This window comes from Ochotona curzoniae, unplaced genomic scaffold, assembly GCF_017591425.1.
Source record: "Ochotona curzoniae isolate NIBS_2020 unplaced genomic scaffold, NIBS_Ocur_1.0 patch258, whole genome shotgun sequence".
Taxonomy (NCBI): Eukaryota; Metazoa; Chordata; class Mammalia; order Lagomorpha; family Ochotonidae; genus Ochotona; species Ochotona curzoniae.
In genome coordinates, this window is record NW_024466815.1 from 686,342 (window position 1) to 704,465 (window position 18,124).

Consider the following 18,124-nt stretch of genomic DNA (forward strand, 5'->3'; position numbering starts at 1 on the left):
GGGCGGGGCTGCAGAGTGGGGGAGAACGAAACTAGAGTGGGTGTTGGAGGGTGGGTACGGGACTGGGGGTTGTGTTTTGAGAGCGCTGAAGGAAGAGATTGAGGTGTTCTCAGCCCAGAGTGAGTGGCAGGGGTGAGAGGGGTGACAGGAGGGGCCTGGACAAAGGTCAGAGTCCAATGCCTTCAGGTCGTGCTGCGGAAGCTTGTGGGTTCAAAGGCATCCAAACTGGCCTCCTCCTCTGCAGGGCCTCCTGCTCTGATGAGGCTGGGGGAGACCCAGAATGAAACTGAGAAGAAATTAGTGAGGTATATGCGAAACGCTAGGCCAGCACGGAGTGGGTATCTTTAGAGTCATTAATGGGTATTTACACCTTGAACAAAACCATTTGTGTCTAGGGCTCTGCCTGCATGGCATCATCCAAAAAACCCCGGGATACAGATGGGGCCATGAAGCTCAGAGAGATGTGCTAAGGTGACAGGTATCTGTTCCATGAGAATGCCAGCTGTGAAAGAAGCAGATAAAACCTCGGTCCATGTAAAGCTGACATGGCGTGGGGAGACCCATAAATGGCAGAGTGGATGGTGATGGGAGCCCAAGCCGCGGTGGGGAGTTCTGGGGTTTTGCAATTAGAGGTTCAGTCTTTCCAGGTCACAGTTAGAGGTTGAAGCAGTTTGTTTCATTCCAACTGGAGTGTGCACTCTTCCAGGACCCACGACTGCTCTTCCGAGTGACCTGGGCCAGGAGGTAGATAAGGCATTGCACATAGCAGCACTATTGGTAGCCGCCTGCAGCTGGAGACAGCCCTGCCACCCCCAGCAGCTGAGTCGGTCACATGGCATGTGTGTGAGACAGAACGCTGTTTGGCAGTGGGATAGAAAATGAAAGCAGGCAGTCACAATGTGCTTGAATCTTAACACACAGCAAAAGAATCCACCTACGAAAGACTTGGGATGGTGAAGTTCAAAAACAAGCAGAACGCGGCTACACTGTTTATGCCTACTCAGGTGGTAAAAACAGAAAAGCAAAGAAGAGCTTTCCATCAACCTGGGGGCCATGGGCATCGCTGGCAGGGAGGGCTGTGTGCTGGTGGGGGCTGGGGGAGTGTGCCCTTGATCTGGGTCATGGTTAAATCTACCTACATTGCTTGATTTGATCCTTGTTACCTTTGTCCAGGCCCCTCCTGTCACCCCTCTCAGCCCCTGCCACTCACTCTGGGCTGAGAACACCTCAATCTCTTCCTTCAGCACTCTCAAAACACAACCCCCCATTGAATTTGATCCTTGTTACTCAAGGGTTCTGGATTTGCAAACTTGCCTACTTCTACAGTTTGCTTGCAACCCTGAAATTGATACTCCCGGCACGTTGTGGTCATTTGTGGACATGCGCAGGAGGCAGCAAATTTGAGCCTTGGGCTGCGCGTGATTCCAGCAGAGCTCCAGTGAGGCAGGGCTCTGCCTTCTGTTTCAGCTCACATTCTGTACACAAGGGCTCCTTTCGCAGTGTATTTAGTGCCTGTGGGTTTTTCCTTTGCATCTTTGTAGTTTTTGTTTTTACTGTTTCTTTCTTCTAAAGATTTATTTACTTTTATTTGAAAGGCATATTGTACAGAGAAAAGGATAAACAAAGGGGTCTTCCATCTTCTGATTCACTGCCCAAATGGCTATAACAGCTGGAGCAGAGGCAATCCAAAGCCAGGAGCCAGGAGTGTCTTCCTGGTCTCTCCCACAGGTGTTGGGTCCCAAGGACTTGGGCCATCTTCTGTTGATGTCCCAGGCACATGAACAGGGAAATAGATCAATAGGCTTAGCCTGCTATGCCACAGTGTTGGCCCCTACTGTTTCCTTTTTTTTTTTTTTTTTTTTTTAAGAAAGGGAGGGAGAAAGAGAGAGAGAGAGAGAGAGATCTTATTTACTGGTTCACTTGCTAGATGCTGGCCCAGAACAGAGTTGGGAGCCCAGAACTTATTCTGGGTCCCCTACTTGGGTACTGTGGATCCACCCAGTTGAGCCACCCTCAACTGCCAGCTGCCTCACAGGGTGTGCAGTAACAAGAAGCTGCGATTGGAAGCAGAGCCAAGACTTGATGCGCTATATTGAGATACTGTGTGTTAGAAAAGCTTTATTCGGGTGTGGGCACAGCGCTGTTGGCCATGATTGTGACATGAAGTGTTTTTAAAATGAAACACACACAAAATAAGGTTATGTTGTGGTTGGTTGTGGTTGGTTGATGGAAATGTGGGGACCAGAGACTGCCTTGGGTCCCTGTGTTTCCTGTCGGTAATGGTCCAGTACTGGTTAATTCTGCATTCGTGGTGATGGTCAGCACATACCTACCAAGAATAAGAACTGACTGCATGTTTATTTTCATTTCTCTCTGTGTCAGAATAAAAAGCAAAAGAGATGAGAATGTTGCAAAAAAGAAAGAGAAAGCAAAAATAGCTCCCCGATGTTGGGTCCTTTAAGACCAAGAGTGGGATGCTGAGGAGGCAGTGGGTGGAAAGGAAACTTCCGGAGGGGGAAGGAAGCTGGGTCTTAAGAAGGTTGGATTATGTTGGGGATGGAGGCCAAGAGAACAGGGACACTTCTGGACAGCTGGGGAGGAGAAGAGGCCATGGCACTGGCAGAGGCCGTGGGGCTAGTGGGTGATGGGACTGGTTTGGATGATGGGGCACAGCCATAGCCACAAAGGGGTTGAAGGCAAGTGAGTGAATGCATCTAAAAGAGACACAGCGAGAATGATCTGGGGCGTTCACTGTGGCCCTCTCGTTTCCTCCATCCAGGGCATGCTCACCCTGGTCCTCAACTGCATTGACCGCCTGAATGTCTACACCACTGCTGCCCACTTTGCCGAATATGCAGGGGAAGAGGCAGCTGAGTCCTGGAAGGAGATTGTTAACCTACTCTACGAGCTCCTGGGTAAGGGGTCCAGACCCTGAACCTCTGGACTTTGTCCTGTATCCCCAGGGGCCACTGACCTGGCTCTTCTGCCTCCCTTAGCCTCTCTGATCCGCGGCAACCGTGCCAACTGTGCCCTCTTCTCCACCAACTTGGACTGGGTGGTCAGCAAGCTGGACCGACTGGAGGCCTCGTCCGGTAGGAGAAACTACGGGTGGTGGGGCGGGGCCCTGGAGGAGGGGAGGGCCCGGATCACATCTGTCCCTGTGGGCCTGGGCAGGCATCCTGGAAGTGCTGTACTGTGTCCTGATCGAGAGCCCCGAGGTGCTGAACATCATCCAGGAGAACCACATCAAGTCCATCATCTCCCTGCTGGACAAGCATGGGAGAAACCACAAGGTCAGCCCCTGACCCCTGACCTCTGACCCCTGACCTCTGAACATTGAACTCTTCTTAGAACTCCATTTACTCCCTCTGTTCCCTACTCCCATCTGGACTCCACTCCCATAAACTTCTGTTTCAGCAGGAGGGACTCAAACTCATGGCCCTCATATTGATGTGTTGTTAGACATCTGAAAATTTTTTTAAAAAATATTGATTTATTTATTTGAAAGGCAGGTCTGCAACAAGACAGGGTGAGATAGAGAAAGAGATCTTCCATTTACTGGTCTACTCCCCAGTTGGCCTCAACAGCTGATGCTCGGTGGCATCAAACGCTGAAGCCAGGAGCTTCTTCCAGGTCTCCTTGGGTGCAGGGGCCCAAACACCTGGTCCATCTTCTACCAGTTTCCCAAGCACATTCACAGGGAACCTGATCAGAAGTGGAACAAAGCTGCAACTTTAGCCACTAGGCTACTGCCCTAGTCCCGGTCCCAGAAATATTTTTTTTTAATTTTCAAATTTTGGGTCCAGCACAGTAGCCTAGAGGCTAAAGTACTTGCCTTGAATGCTCTGGGATCCCATGTGGATGCTGGTTTGTGTCCCGACTGCTCCGCTTTTCATCCAGCTCCCTGCCTGTGGCCTGGGAGGGTGGATGAGGATGGCCTGAAGCCTTGATACCCTGAACCTGTGTGGGAGACCCAGAAGAAGCTCCTGGTTCCTGACTTTGGATCAGCTCAGCTCCAGATGTTGTGGCCACTTGGGGAGAGAACCAGTGGACAGAAGGCCTTTTTCTCTGTCTCTCATTCTCTCCGTAGATCTGACTTTCCAACTGAAAAAATAAATCTTTAAAAACGTGTCAAATTTTATGAGGTTTAGGCGGACTGCATAGCAGATGCAGTTCTGTAGTCTGCAGTAGTTCCTGTTCTACCCACCTCACCCGTGTGCATCATCCGTCAGGCCCCCAACACTGCGGGTGTGCAACCCCTGTTCATCTTATGTCTTCTTGGCTCTGTGTCTCTCAGTGACCCTTTCACTCCGCCCTCTGACCTTTCACCTCACTACTCCAGTCTCCCTTATATTGCTGATGCCTTCCCCCAACCCTTGTGATGCCCAGTCTCCTGTCCGACCTCCTCTGACCCTTGACCTTTCTCTGGCTCTCTGACTTTGCTCATTCACTACTTCCTGTGAGTGAAGACCTTCCGGTCCTATCCTGTCACACCATCCTCGCCTTTCCAGCTTCCTTGCCTGGTCCTCCCACAGGCCCCTGCCCTGGTGCCCTCGTGCTCTTTGACCTCTGATTTTGACCCTTAGGTTCTTGATGTGCTGTGCTCCCTGTGTGTGTGCAATGGTGTGGCTGTGCGCTCCAACCAAGATCTCATCACCGAGAACCTGCTCCCGGGCCGTGAGCTCCTACTGCAGACCAACCTCATCAACTACGTCACCAGGTCTGTCCCAGAGCCTCTCAGCTCTGCCCCTGCCTCAGGGCTGCTGGGGACAGTGGCTGTCCCCTCCTGCCGCTCCCGCCCCAGGATGCGCACCTGCCGCTCACAGCTGTCTACCTCGGTCCCAGCTCCCACTCTTGTCCTGCTGGGCTCTGTTTTAACCTCATGTGTGTTTTCTCCTTCTGTCTTTGCCTGTTTCCATTGCAGTCTGCTTCCTGGTGTCTTTCTGTCTCTCCCTCTTCTCCATTCCCGCCTCACCCATCTCTTATGCTGTTTCTTCCGCAGCATCCGCCCCAACATCTTTGTGGGCCGAGCCGAGGGCTCCACGCAGTATGGCAAATGGTACTTTGAGGTGATGGTGGACGAGGTGGCTCCCTTTCTCACAGCACAGCCGACGCATCTGCGGGTGGGCTGGGCCCTCACGGAGGGTTACAGTCCCTACCCTGGCGGTGGCGAGGGCTGGGGTGGCAACGGGGTCGGTGATGACCTCTACTCCTACGGCTTTGACGGGCTGCACCTCTGGACAGGTACTGGGACCCCTCCTGGGGATCCTCACTCTCCCACCCCCCCACCCCTGCCCAGCACACACCCAGGAGAGACCAACTTTTGACCTCTACTCTATATTTCCCAAGACCTTACTCTGGAATTTCTAGAATTCTGGTCCTGACCTATGTCCTCATAACCTCTGACCCTGGAGATATCAGGAGACTCCCCAGGTCACAGTGATCTGTGATCTATTACTGCTGACCCCACAGGCTCCACAGTTCTAGCTCTGTGAGCTGACCCCATAGCTCTCAGGGTCCTCACCTCAGGGGACCCTTGACATCTGCTCCTGATTATGGTGTGTCAGGATACTCCCTGGGTTTGCAGGGCCGATCCCTGTGGGATCCTACAACAGCTGCCCCTGGGCTTTGAGATCATTGATTCGGTGAGCTCTCTGACCTGTGACCCTTCCCTGCCTATCCTGATACAGGACACGTGGCACGCCCAGTGACTTCTCCTGGGCAGCACCTGCTGGCCCCCGAGGACGTGGTCAGCTGCTGCCTGGACCTCAGTGTCCCATCCATCTCCTTCCGCATCAATGGCTGCCCCGTGCAGGGCGTCTTTGAGGCCTTCAACCTCGACGGGCTCTTCTTTCCAGTTGTCAGCTTTTCCGCTGGTGTCAAGTGAGGACTTGCCCCTGCCCCTCTGTTGGTCCCCAGGCCTGCGACACTGTGACCCCAGGCAGTGTCCTTGTTCACTGCACCACCTCCTAGAGGCTGGGGCACAGCTCTCCCTAAGGATTCTTCTCAGCCCCGTGTCCTTCCAGTGACTTTCACGTGACCCTAGAATTTCACAATGATTTATAATGACCACAGGATCGCCTGCTGGTGCCACTATGGCCCAAGACCCTTTCAGTACCTGATGACCTTAGACTCGCTCACTGAGGCCGGAATCTGACCATGACCTAATGACCTTGGGTCCTCCTCTGACCAGCCCCTCCACCACTCGTGATCTCAGACTCCACCAATGACCCTGCTTTTCCAGTCACCTCTCCATGATGTCAGCATCTTCTGATGCCATTGCAGTAGGCCCAGTCCTCTCCCAGGGACCCCAAGGTCCCTGAATGTCCATTTAGGCGCATTTAGAGATAAATGCAGGCAACCTTAGGCCTCCCCAGCCTTGGGTCCCATCGCCACTGACTGCATCCCCCTGTCCTGCTGATGCCCCCTCCGCCACCACCTTTTTTTATTTTCCTCTTCCAGGGTGCGGTTCCTTCTCGGTGGCCGCCACGGTGAATTCAAGTTCCTCCCCCCACCTGGCTATGCCCCATGCCACGAGGCTGTGCTCCCTCGAGAGCGACTCCATCTGGAACCCATCAAGGAGTACCGACGGGAAGGGCCCCGGGGCCCCCACCTGGTGGGCCCCAGCCGCTGCCTCTCGCACACTGATTTTGTGCCCTGCCCTGTGGATACTGTCCAGGTACTGAATGCTCACTTAGTGATGCAAGCTGTCATAGGAGTCAAACAGGTGGGAGCTGAGCTGGAGCCTGGGAACTTTGATGTTTGTGAAATGGGGAGACTGAGGCACAGAGCAGGCACAGGACTCTCTCAAGTCAGTCTCAGGAGCTCTGCTTGCAGTGGCTTACAGAAAGGGCTGTTGGCGGTTGCACCACAGTCAAGAAAGGCAAGGCCCAGAGAGGTGATGCAACCTGTGCAAGTTGCTCAGGTGGTTTGATTTCAAAGCCTGTGGTTCCACCTGGGCATCTCTTATTGGGTATCTCTGCCAGGCTGGGCCTCTCCCACTCTGCCTATCCCAACCCGAACTCAACTCTGGCTGAAGTGGTCACTTGGGGAGTGAACCAGTGGGTGGAAGATCTGTCTCTCATTCTCTCTGTAAATCTGACTTTCCAATAAAAATAAATAAATCATTATAAAAGAATTATTTATTTGGGAGGCAGAGTTAGAGAGAGAGGGAGAGACTCTTCTACCATTGGCTCACTCCCCAAATGGTCACATTATCAGGAGCTGGGACAGCCTGAAACCAGGAGCCAGGAACTTCATCCGGGACTCCCACATGGTGGCAGCAGCCAAAGGACATGTGTCATCTTTTAGTGTTTTCCTAGGTGCATTAGCAGGGAGTTGGAGAAGTGGAAGAGCAGGGACTTGAACCAGTGCCTCTAGGGCATTCCAGCATCCCCAGGGCAGTGGTTTAGCATCCTACACCACAATACCAGCCCCAGCTCCTATATAATTTTTTTTTGAGATTTATTTATTTATTTGAAAGCCAGAGTTACAGAAGTAGAAGAAGAGCCAGAGAGATCTATCAGCTGGTTTATTCCCAAATTAGCTACAATGACCAATACTGGGTTAGGTCAAAACTGGGAGCTCAGAACTCCACCCTCATATCCCACATGGGTGGCAGGAGTCTGCGTGTGTGGGCCATCTTCTGTTGCCTTCCCAGGAGCAGTAGCAGCGAGCTGCATTAGAAGTGGGGCAGCTGGGCATGGCGCAGTAGCCTAGCAGCGTAAGTCCACACTTTGCAGGTGCTGGGATCCTATACGAGCATCAGTTTGTGTCCTGCTGGCCCCACTTCCCTTCCAGCTCCCTGCCTGTGGCCTGGGAAAGCAGTCGAGGACGGCCCAAAGCCTTGGGACCCTGCATCCGTGTGGGAGACTCGGAGGAGGCTCCTGGCTTCAGATCAGCTCAGCTCTGGTCTTTGTGGCCACTTGGGGAGTGAAACAACGGAAGATCTTCCTCTCTGTCTCTTCTCCTCTATGTATATCTGACTTTCCAATAAAAATAAATAAATCTTTTAAAAAAAAGAAGTGGGGCGGCTGGTGCTTGAACTGGTGCTCACATGGGATGACAGTGTCATAAGCTACACACTGAGTGTGCTATAGCACAGCTCCAGGCCTGGTGTGCCGGGGTTTGACCATGACCCATGTAAGGCCAGGCGGTTGGGATTCCCCACTGGTGTCATTATGTCAGCACTCTGAAAGCTTCCGATTTGGAAACATTTTCGATTTTTTTCAGTTTTGGATTAGGGATGTCCAATCTGTATAGTGTTGATTAGTTCACAAAAGTGATTTCGCAGAAGCCTTCTGAGGCAAGCAGGATGAGCCAAGCATCGTCAAGATGCTCGTGAGGAGAAAGAGACTCGTTCATCCATCCGTCAGATGGTTCCTGACCTGCCGCTCTGTGTCTGGGCTGAGGACTATGCAGAGGCTGGGGCAGCGCCAGGCCACAGGGAGACAGACCCCGCCCCAAGGGACACTTTGATTTTGATGATCCAACTCCCCATTCACCTGGGTGGCAACTCTGGAGCTAAGAGGAGGGGCAGGGAGCAGGGCCATGGAATGTCAGGGAAGGGCTCTGGGAGTCCTCTCCAGTCTTCATTCATGTTCCTGGGCTAAGGAGTCATGGTGGGCACGCTGGGGGACTCAGGACTGTCTCCTGCCCCCAGATTGTCCTGCCTCCCCACCTGGAGCGCATCCGTGAGAAGCTGGCAGAGAACATCCATGAGCTCTGGGCTCTGACGCGCATCGAGCAAGGCTGGACATATGGCCCGGTAAGCTGCTCCCAGCAGCGGGAGGGAGAGGGAAAAGTGAGGGTGCTCATGGGTGGGAGGGGCCTTGGGGAGCCAGGGTTGGAGGTCAAGGGTCACAGTGGTCCGGGAGTTGACCGTTGGGTTTCTGCAGGTTCGGGATGACAACAAGAGGCTGCACCCGTGTCTCGTGGACTTCCACAGCCTCCCGGAGCCCGAGAGGAATTACAACCTGCAGATGTCGGGCGAGACACTCAAGTGAGGGAGCGGAGGCTGGGTTCACTGTGGGGTGACTGGGGAGTGAGCCCGAGAGTGAGTGAAGCACACAGGCAGGGAGTGGAAGAAACAGATGGAGGTGAGAGAGATGTTGACATGAGAAAGGCTGGTGTGGAGAGACGGGGCGCGCGGAGAGAGCTGCAGGCTGCGAGAAATGGAGTTAGAGATACAGAGACAAACGCATAGACAGACCTAAAGGAGGCAGAGGCTGAGTGAGCCAGTGACAGGGACACCCAGGCAGGGGGAGCTAGTGAGAGGTCCAAGGGCAGACAGCCGTGCTCCGTGGGAATGACTGTGTCCCCGGACCCCCAGGACATTGCTGGCGCTGGGCTGCCACGTGGGCATGGCCGATGAGAAGGCGGAAGACAACTTGAGGAAGACGAAGCTCCCCAAGACGTGAGTGTGCCGTCAGGAACGGGGGCAGGGGGATCTGGGGATGCCACGGGGCTTTATGGGGAGGCCGTGGTTAGGGACGTAGAGGCCAGAGCCGTGAGGTGAGGGCCATAGGGTAAAGGTTCAGAGTTCTGGGGTCAGAGATGAGTTTAGGGGTTCCAAAGAAAGACAGACAGAGCAAAGCATGGAATTCAGGGGAGGGTTGGCCCTGAGAAAGCAGAGGTAACAGGTATAGGTTAGAGATAAGGGACCCCGGGGAAAAGCAAAAATCTGTAGCTTGGGCCTGGCAGCGTGGCCTAGCAGCTAAGGTCCTCACCTTGAATGCACCGGGATCCCATATGGGCACCTGTTCTAATCCCGGCAGCTCCACTTCCCATCCAGCTCCCTGCTTGTGGCCTGGGAGAGCAGTAGAGGACGGCCCAATGCTTTGGGACCCTGCACCTGTGTGGGAGATCAGGAAGGAAGTTCCTGGCTCCTGGCTTCGGATCGGCGCAGCTCCGGCCGTTGCGCTCACTTGGGGAGTGAATCAACGGACGGAAGATCTTCCTGTCTGTCTCTCCTCCTTTCTGTATATCTGACTTTGTAATAAAAATAAATCTTAAAAAAAACTCTGTAGGTTGCTGGAGTTCTAAGTGAAATCTAAGTGAAAGAACCTAGAATTATACGTGAGAGGTTACAGGTCCTGAAGTCAGACACTCAAATCCAGGAGGTTGAGTTCAGGGTCTGCACTTCAAAGCTAAAGGTGAAAGATCAGAGTCTCAAGGTTAAATGTAAGGTTCCCAAAGTCAAACTGAAGAAGGCACAGAGACCAGAGGTCAGTGGAGCCAAAACCCTCGATAGGGTCACAGGATCCTGGGGTCAGGGGTCAGAGAACTCAAACTGTGATATGAGAGAAAGCTCAGGGGCCTCATAGCAGAGTCCAGAAGCAGAGCTGAGAGTCTTACCCAACAATCCCTGCCTCCCCTGCCACTCCAACAGGTATATGATGAGCAATGGATACAAGCCAGCTCCGCTGGACTTGAGCCACGTGCGGTTGACACCTGCCCAGACCACACTGGTGGACCGGCTGGCAGAGAACGGGCACAATGTGTGGGCACGAGACCGTGTGGCCCAAGGCTGGAGCTACAGCGCCGTGCAGGACATCCCAGCTCGCCGGAACCCCCGTCTTGTGCCCTACCGCCTGCTAGATGAAGCCACCAAACGCAGCAACCGGGACAGCCTCTGCCAGGCTGTGCGCACCCTGCTGGGCTATGGCTACAACATCGAGCCACCTGACCAGGAGCCCAGTGAGCACTGCCCCGCCCTGGCCCATCTTACCCCTGCCCTCTGGACCATAGCTGTAAAATGAAGCCACCTGACCAAGGGAACAGAGACCTCTAGCCCCAACCCTAAGCCTGACCTCTAACCCTTCCTTGACTTTCAGTCCCAGCCGTAACCCCTAACTTTGTCCATGGTCCCCAACTCTTAATTCCTCAACCTTTGGCTTCAGTCCCTATTTCTATCCGTCTCTGACCCTGACTCTAACCCTATGATCCTGCTCTGAACCTTTGATTCTAGTCATCAACTTTAATCCCTCTAACTGACCTGAGGCGCCCAATTCTCCTCTGACCCCAAGAAGCCGTCTCCTGTTCCCCATCCCCCAACACTAAGGCCCTTGCCTTTTTGGATCTCTCCTGCTAACTTGTTGATGTTTTGGTTCTCACTTCCTGGCCAGTCTCTCTGACCCTGCCGGTTTCATTTGTAGGTCAGGTGGAGAACCAGTCTCGCTGGGATCGGGTGCGCATCTTCCGAGCAGAGAAATCCTATGCGGTGCAGAGTGGCCGCTGGTACTTTGAGTTCGAGGCTGTCACCACGGGCGAGATGCGAGTGGGCTGGGCCAGGCCTGAGCTGCGGCCTGACGTGGAGCTGGGAGCTGATGAGCTGGCCTATGTCTTCAACGGGCACCGCGTGGGTACCCCCTTGGATTCCATTCTGCCAGGCGCTGGACCTCAGTCTATCATCCCTGTATCTACTATCCCAGTCATCCATCCATTCCTCCCTTGACCTGCCCACACATTTGCCCATTCATCCATACATGTATTTATTCATCCACTCACCCACCTACTCACCCATCTGTTCTCTTATCCATCCATCCATTCATCCACCCATGCACCCACACATTCACACACTCATCCATCCATCCATCCATCCATGCATATACTTATGCTTTTTTCTTTCCTTCCTTCAACCAATGTACTCTCAATTTGCCATCCATTCTTCTACCGACCCATATATTCAACCGTTCATTCACCCAGAACATTGTCCTCCCATCAATTCTGAATGTTTACAGGGGACGGTGACAAGTTCATCTCCCTAGGAAACTTTGCTTGGGGCATGGGCTCACTCCCCACACACACTCTGGTGGTCTGCATCACTCCAGCCATGGCAACAGTAGAGAACCCAGATGGAATGGATGAGACACAGAGGCCAGTGGGGAGGGAGGTCCAAGGGCTGTGCCTGTAGCTTGGGGAGCAGACTGCAGGTGACTCCTCTTTTGTCCTCCTTGCCCTGATCCGGACATCTTGCATTGTGTCTTTAAGCACCCCCCTCCTTGCTTCTGTGTCTCTCCTTTTCTTTGCTTGTCTCTCCCCACACCACATCTCTGGGCCTCCCTATAGGGCCAGCGTTGGCACCTGGGCAGTGAACCATTTGGGCGTCCCTGGCAGTCAGGTGATGTTGTTGGCTGCATGATCGACCTCACTGAGAACACCATTATCTTCACCCTCAATGGCGAGGTCCTCATGTCTGACTCAGGCTCTGAAACCGCCTTCCGTGAGATTGAGATTGGAGACGGTACGGTTGAGACTCCTCTGTGCCCTTCGTGGTTTCTCTGCATCTCTCCCAACCCTGCACTAACCTTGTGCCCCTCACTCTCCTATGCTTTCCACAGTGCCTCCTGCCCTTGCCTGCCCCTGTCTTGCCCGACCACCCTAACCACTGCCCACCCCTTCCCTCCCATCAGGCTTCCTGCCCGTCTGTAGCTTGGGACCCGGACAAGTGGGTCACCTGAACCTGGGCCAGGATGTGAGCTCTCTGCGCTTCTTTGCCATCTGTGGCCTGCAGGAAGGCTTTGAGCCATTCGCCATCAACATGCAGCGCCCAGTCACCACATGGTTCAGCAAAAGCCTTCCTCAGTTTGAGCCTGTGCCCCCTGAGCATCCCCACTATGAGGTGAGGCCCAAGTTCACTTTTTTTATGTGCCCCTGTATTCTGTCCTTTCTCTTCTCTGGGTTTCTGCTTAACCTTCCGTGTTGGTCCACATATCAGGCAGGTGCGGATGTGGGCTCCTGAGCATAGCTTGTAAGTTCTAACATGGGCACGTTTCTGAGCTCCACATGCCTCACCAATACCATGGAGGAAGAGAGATGGCTGAGAAACTAGGTGAAATGAACCCAAAGCAAATTTCTAGTCCTAATAGCCATGTGATCCTAGAATTAGATTTAAAGAAATATAGATCCTGGGTACATTATAGCACATTCTTTCCTGGATACTATCTGGTTTTTTTTTTTTTCTGCTCTAGTTTTTCTCTTTTTAGTGGCTCTTCATCAATACAGTCATCTGAATTTTTGGACTATCTTTTCTTTTCCAAGCTTAACCTCAGGGTTAGACTCTGACCATAAATATCCAACAGGATCATCTTGTTTTCAGCCTGGGAAGGACTTGAACTCCCCATGGCTGTGCTTCAGCCAGCATGTTAGAATCAGATTTGGGGAGGGCCTCTCACCTGTGCTTTGATCTTGGGCACAGGACAATTCCCACTGGTAGCATTGTTGGTGAGAAGGCACATACTTCCTCTGTCCAAATTTATTGGAAAGTAGCTGGAGACACTGACTTTTACCCCCACATCCTCAGTGTGCTTTGATTTGGAACCAGGCTAGCCTCTGAGAGAATTGTAAAATAGGTCCAAATTAAACATTGATGACTACTCCTTAGCCACAGGTCATATTCCGTTTTTGCCAGTTGTCAGAATAATGAATTCCTAAGGCTTTTAGGGTGTAACTTTGGCAAGACCTGTTAATGACCCCTTTTATCTGGGCCAGAATCCAATGCCCAGCAGAGCGTGGTATCACCTAGTCATTCTCTCTTCAAGGTACAACATCCCTGAAGTATTCGTCTTTTGTGACACTGACTCTGTGACGTGGAGGGTCCCTAAGGTGGCTTTGTCTGCAGAGTCCTATTTGTATGTGTATGGAGCAGGGATTTCACAGCAGTCAGCCTGTGTCCTGCTGGGGGCATCATGTAGGTTTAGGCAAGTTGGACTCAACCAACTTTACCCAGAAATGTTTGGGGGAAAACTGCCTTTGTACTGAACACATACACGCTATTTTTTTCTTGTCACTATTCCCTAAACACTATAAATACAGCAACTATTTGCAGAGGATTTTTATTGTGTTAGTTGTTGTAAGTAACCTGGAGATGTGCACAGGTTATATGCCCATTCTATGTCTTTTTATAAAAGGGTCGTGAGCATCTGCGGATTTTGATGCGCTTGGTGGGTGGCAGTGGGCCTGGAACTGCTCCGCTGAGGGTACTGAGGGACACTGTCCTGATGGACTCTTTGATGGAGGCAGCTTCTGCAGGCTTTCTTCCCTGTAAAGTTACTGTTGTCCTCTATGTCATTAAAAAGTGATTGTGGGGAGATATTTTAAGGCCACGTAAAATTGAAAGAGTCTTAAGGAGGGGAAGGCCCTGCTTAGGTGTGAGTTTTGGAAAGGTCTGTGTTGACAGTGAGTTAGAGGCAGGGGCAAGAAGAAACCCCAGAGAAGTGGTGGAGGTGGGACAGCATGGTACAGTCAGTGTGAGGCTCCTCACCACAAATATTGCCAGGAGAGGTTTCCAGTCCAGGGAACAGGTGCTATCAGCATCATGAATGGTTGGATCAAAATACAGGCAGCCAGGGCATGCATCTCACAGACTTGTAGTTTGGTGAAGTAAGCTAGAGCCAAAGAGAGCATGTGCTATAGGATTCCATTCACAGGAAGCTGGAGAGTACACAAAGCTAATAGGTCTACTTTGTGAAAGCCTGCTATACACTGTGCTTACAGTGTATGCAGTCTTCTGAGTGTTACTGTCCACAGCCAATAAGATTAGCAAACACCAATCCTTCTGGGCTGCTCTCCCAAGGAGGTCCAAGGCTGAACCTTTGTCTGTTCACTAGGGCAATGCACACTTCACAAGTGCCAGATAGGTGCCCAGTCAACCTCTGTGGGATGGGTGGATGATAGATGGATGGGTGAGTAGATGAGTGGGTACATGGATGGATAGAGAGTGGGTGAGTGGATGAATGAAATGGAAGATGAGTAGATGGACAGATGAATGGGTGGGTGGATGGAAGGATAGATGGATGGATGGATGGATGAAAGGAAAGATGAGTAGATGGATGTACAGATGGACAGGAGAGTGGATGGATGGATGGATGGATGGATGGATGAACAGATGCATGCATGGATGAATGGGTTGGTGGAATATGAGTTGAGGCATGGATGGATGGGTGGATGGTTGGTTGGGTGGGAAGATGGATGGAAGGATGGATGGGTGGATGGAGCTAAGGTATTCATGGATGGATGGTCTGGTGTGGAATGAATCCTGTGTATAGAAATGTTTTGTAGGTTTCCTAGAGTGATTCCAATGTGTGGCAGGTGGTTGTGGTGGCTGAGGACTGAAAGCAAAACCTGGCCGAGCTCTGGTCTACCCAGAACTTCATGCTAGCAAAGGAAAGGTGTCAGTAATTGTCACACAGGTGCTCTAAGGCCCTACGGTGGCTCTATATGTAACCAGGGTGGGGACCAGTGACCCACCTGCAGGCTCGGTGCTCTACTTTTGCCCGCAGGTGGCACGCATGGATGGCACTGTGGACACACCCCCCTGCCTACGCCTGGCCCACCGCACTTGGGGCTCCCAGAACAGCCTGGTGGAGATGTTGTTCCTCCGCTTGAGTCTCCCAGTCCAGTTCCACCAGCACTTCCGGTGCACCGCGGGGGCCACGCCTCTGGCCCCTCCTGGCCTGCAGCCGCCAGCAGAGGATGAGGCCCGTGCAGCAGAACCAGACCCGGATTATGAAAACCTGCGCCGCTCAGCCGGGGGCTGGGGCGAGGCTGACGGAGGCAAGGAGGGAACTGCCAAGGAGGGGACAGCCGGAGGCACCCCGCAGCCTGGGGTGGAGGCCCAGACTGTGAGGGCGGAGAATGAAAAGGATGCCACAACTGAGAAGAATAAGAAGAGAGGGTGAGCCAGGGGAAGCTGGGGGCTGTTACCCAGTTAGGTGAGCTGAGGGGCCCCCGTTTACTCCAAAGTAGAGACAGAAGGCTGAGGGATCCTATCACATTCCCTGGTGTCTCTGTGGAATGCTTCAGTTCTACTGAAGATATAAAATTGGGGCACCCCTGTTACCCTGTGGAGAGCTCTACTGTCCTTGGACCTTGCCTGGAATGCTCTACCAGTGGACTAACTTCAGGGCAGAGCATCAGCATGCATTAAATTGAAACTGAATCTTCTCCCATGTTTCCAGCAATGGTTTTCCATGAGACATGAACTCTATGTGCCTCAGGGAGTGTCTGAAAGTGATACAGCATTTTGGGGACCCAGGGGTTCTGCATGCTTTGCAGTATACTGGACAATGCCATACCATGGAGAGCAGTCCTCTCCCCACTACATTTAGCACTCATTTGGAAACACATGAGAGATGCTCATTTATGGGAACCACTGTATGTCCCAAAGGGGACCCCCATATTCCCAGAGAATGCTTTATATGTTGCTGAACCAGCACCCATGAGCAGCCCCTCTAGGAATTCCAGCCCCCTAGAGGCAAGGCTTTGGGCAGTAGAAGTGAGCTGTCGTTAGGATGGTTGTGGGGGCTGTGAAGGTTGAGGTGGGAGCGGGGCCAGGAACTGGACTGGAGAGCAAATTCTCATGCTAGCCTCTCCTCCCACCACCAGGTTCTTGTTCAAGGCCAAGAAAGCTGCCATGATGACCCAGCCCCCAGCCACCCCTGCTCTGCCCCGGCTCCCTCACGATGTGGTGCCTGCTGACAACCGTGACGACCCTGAGATCATCCTCAACACCACCACGGTGTGAACCCAGAGACCCTCAGAGAGCATGTGCACTTCCATATCCCCAAATGTCCAGTCACTGCCCATACCTGGGGACACCCCAGTGTACACTGGAGACCCAGAAAATGCAGCACACACTGACTTAAGCCTTCAGACACTAGATCCAGAATAGCCATGGCCCAAGAGTAATGAAACACAGGAAAGTTGGCAGGCACCTCTTGTGACCCCCAGGGACCTCCCTACTCCAGGGGGTAGACCAGTGTAGACTGGGACCCAACATTCAGTTCACAAATATGAATGCCATATTAATATATTCCTGGGAATGAAGCTTCCCAATTATCCCAGCCTGGTTTTGAGCTTCCCAAAGTGTGGAATGTTTTGTGAGACTCACAATATGGTTGTTGAGATTGTGGGCCATCAAGGTACCGCTTGTGCAGGAGAGTTCCTTAGCAGTCAGTCGGGGATAAGAGCTGTGTCCGGCTGACAGGTGCCTGTGAGGTTCAGTGGCTTCCTGTGTGACAGGGAGCCTGAAACAGAAAGTGTTGTTGCTGATCATGGTGCTGTCACTTGGGGAGTGACCCAAACAAGGCAGTTTCACAAAATACCCTGAGGGTTCCCCAGCAGAGACAGAAGCAAACATGGCTGCAGGGGCCTCAGACTGGGGGGTGGGGGGTTCCTGTCAAACCCTCAGGGGGTCAAGAGAATCCAGGGGAACCAAATCTTAGTCCCAGAGACCCTATGACCCATGCCCCAGACTGACCCCCCATCTCTCTTTGTGTCCTCAGTACTATTACTCTGTGAGGGTCTTTGCTGGTCAGGAGCCCAGCTGCGTGTGGGTGGGCTGGGTCACCCCCGACTACCATCAACACGACATGAACTTTGACCTCAGCAAGGTCCGGGCAGTGACGGTGACCATGGGAGATGAACAAGGCAACGTCCATAGCAGGTGCCAGGGTGAGGTGGGTGGGGAGGTGGGAAGGCTGGAGTTGGGTATTTAGCAATGTTCTGGAAGAGGAGGAACCTGGCTAAGAGGTTTGCCTCCTCCCTTACGCCCCACCCTCCCCTCCCTCTTGCTGATCACTTTCCTTCAGTCGCTTCTTCTGCCACCTCCTTCTCCATCTTCATCTCTTCCTTCCCTTTCATCTCCTCCTCGTCCTCCTACATGCCCTCCTTTCTCTTCTCTATCCTGCTCCCTGTCCTTATCCTCCTTCCAGGCCTCCCTACCAACTTCAAGGAGTTCTGGCTCCACTATCTCAGGGTCTGCGGGATGGGGTTCAGTGGTCAGGTCTGCAGGTGGGGGAGATCTGGGGGTGAGGCTCTGAAGTCAGTGTGTTCTGGGAGCTTGGGGAAGGAGGTGTTGAGTTCCCAAGGATCTGAGCAGTGGCTTCCTCTGTCTCCTCCAGCCTCAAGTGTAGCAACTGCTACATGGTGTGGGGAGGGGACTTCGTGAGCCCCGGCCAGCAGGGCCGGATCAGCCACACAGACCTTGTCATTGGCTGCCTGGTGGACTTGGCTACTGGCTTAATGACCTTCACGGCCAATGGCAAAGAGAGCAACACCTTTTTCCAGGTGAGTCCAGCCTAAGTGACTTCTAGGAGCACTGCAGGACAACCTTTCCAAGGTA

At 52.8% G+C, this 18,124-nt stretch overlaps 1 protein-coding gene across 2 annotated transcripts in view; it reads left to right on the plus strand.

Moving 5' to 3' along the window:
* LOC121166876 (ryanodine receptor 1-like) overlaps positions 1-18,124 on the plus strand; it is a 101,470-nt gene that overhangs the window by 14,357 nt on the left and 68,989 nt on the right. For both annotated transcript variants that reach the window (XM_040996198.1, XM_040996196.1), the window contains exons 14-31: positions 2,780-2,915; positions 2,997-3,092; positions 3,175-3,293; positions 4,587-4,720; positions 5,003-5,244; positions 5,691-5,883; positions 6,463-6,679; positions 8,663-8,767; positions 8,898-9,001; positions 9,332-9,415; positions 10,391-10,698; positions 11,157-11,359; positions 12,070-12,244; positions 12,414-12,622; positions 15,282-15,676; positions 16,387-16,519; positions 17,286-17,446; positions 17,904-18,069. In XM_040996198.1, the coding sequence (XP_040852132.1) occupies positions 2,780-2,915; positions 2,997-3,092; positions 3,175-3,293; positions 4,587-4,720; positions 5,003-5,244; positions 5,691-5,883; positions 6,463-6,679; positions 8,663-8,767; positions 8,898-9,001; positions 9,332-9,415; positions 10,391-10,698; positions 11,157-11,359; positions 12,070-12,244; positions 12,414-12,622; positions 15,282-15,676; positions 16,387-16,519; positions 17,286-17,446; positions 17,904-18,069 (3,180 nt within the window). The remainder of the gene's footprint in view (positions 1-2,779; positions 2,916-2,996; positions 3,093-3,174; positions 3,294-4,586; positions 4,721-5,002; positions 5,245-5,690; positions 5,884-6,462; positions 6,680-8,662; positions 8,768-8,897; positions 9,002-9,331; positions 9,416-10,390; positions 10,699-11,156; positions 11,360-12,069; positions 12,245-12,413; positions 12,623-15,281; positions 15,677-16,386; positions 16,520-17,285; positions 17,447-17,903; positions 18,070-18,124) is intronic.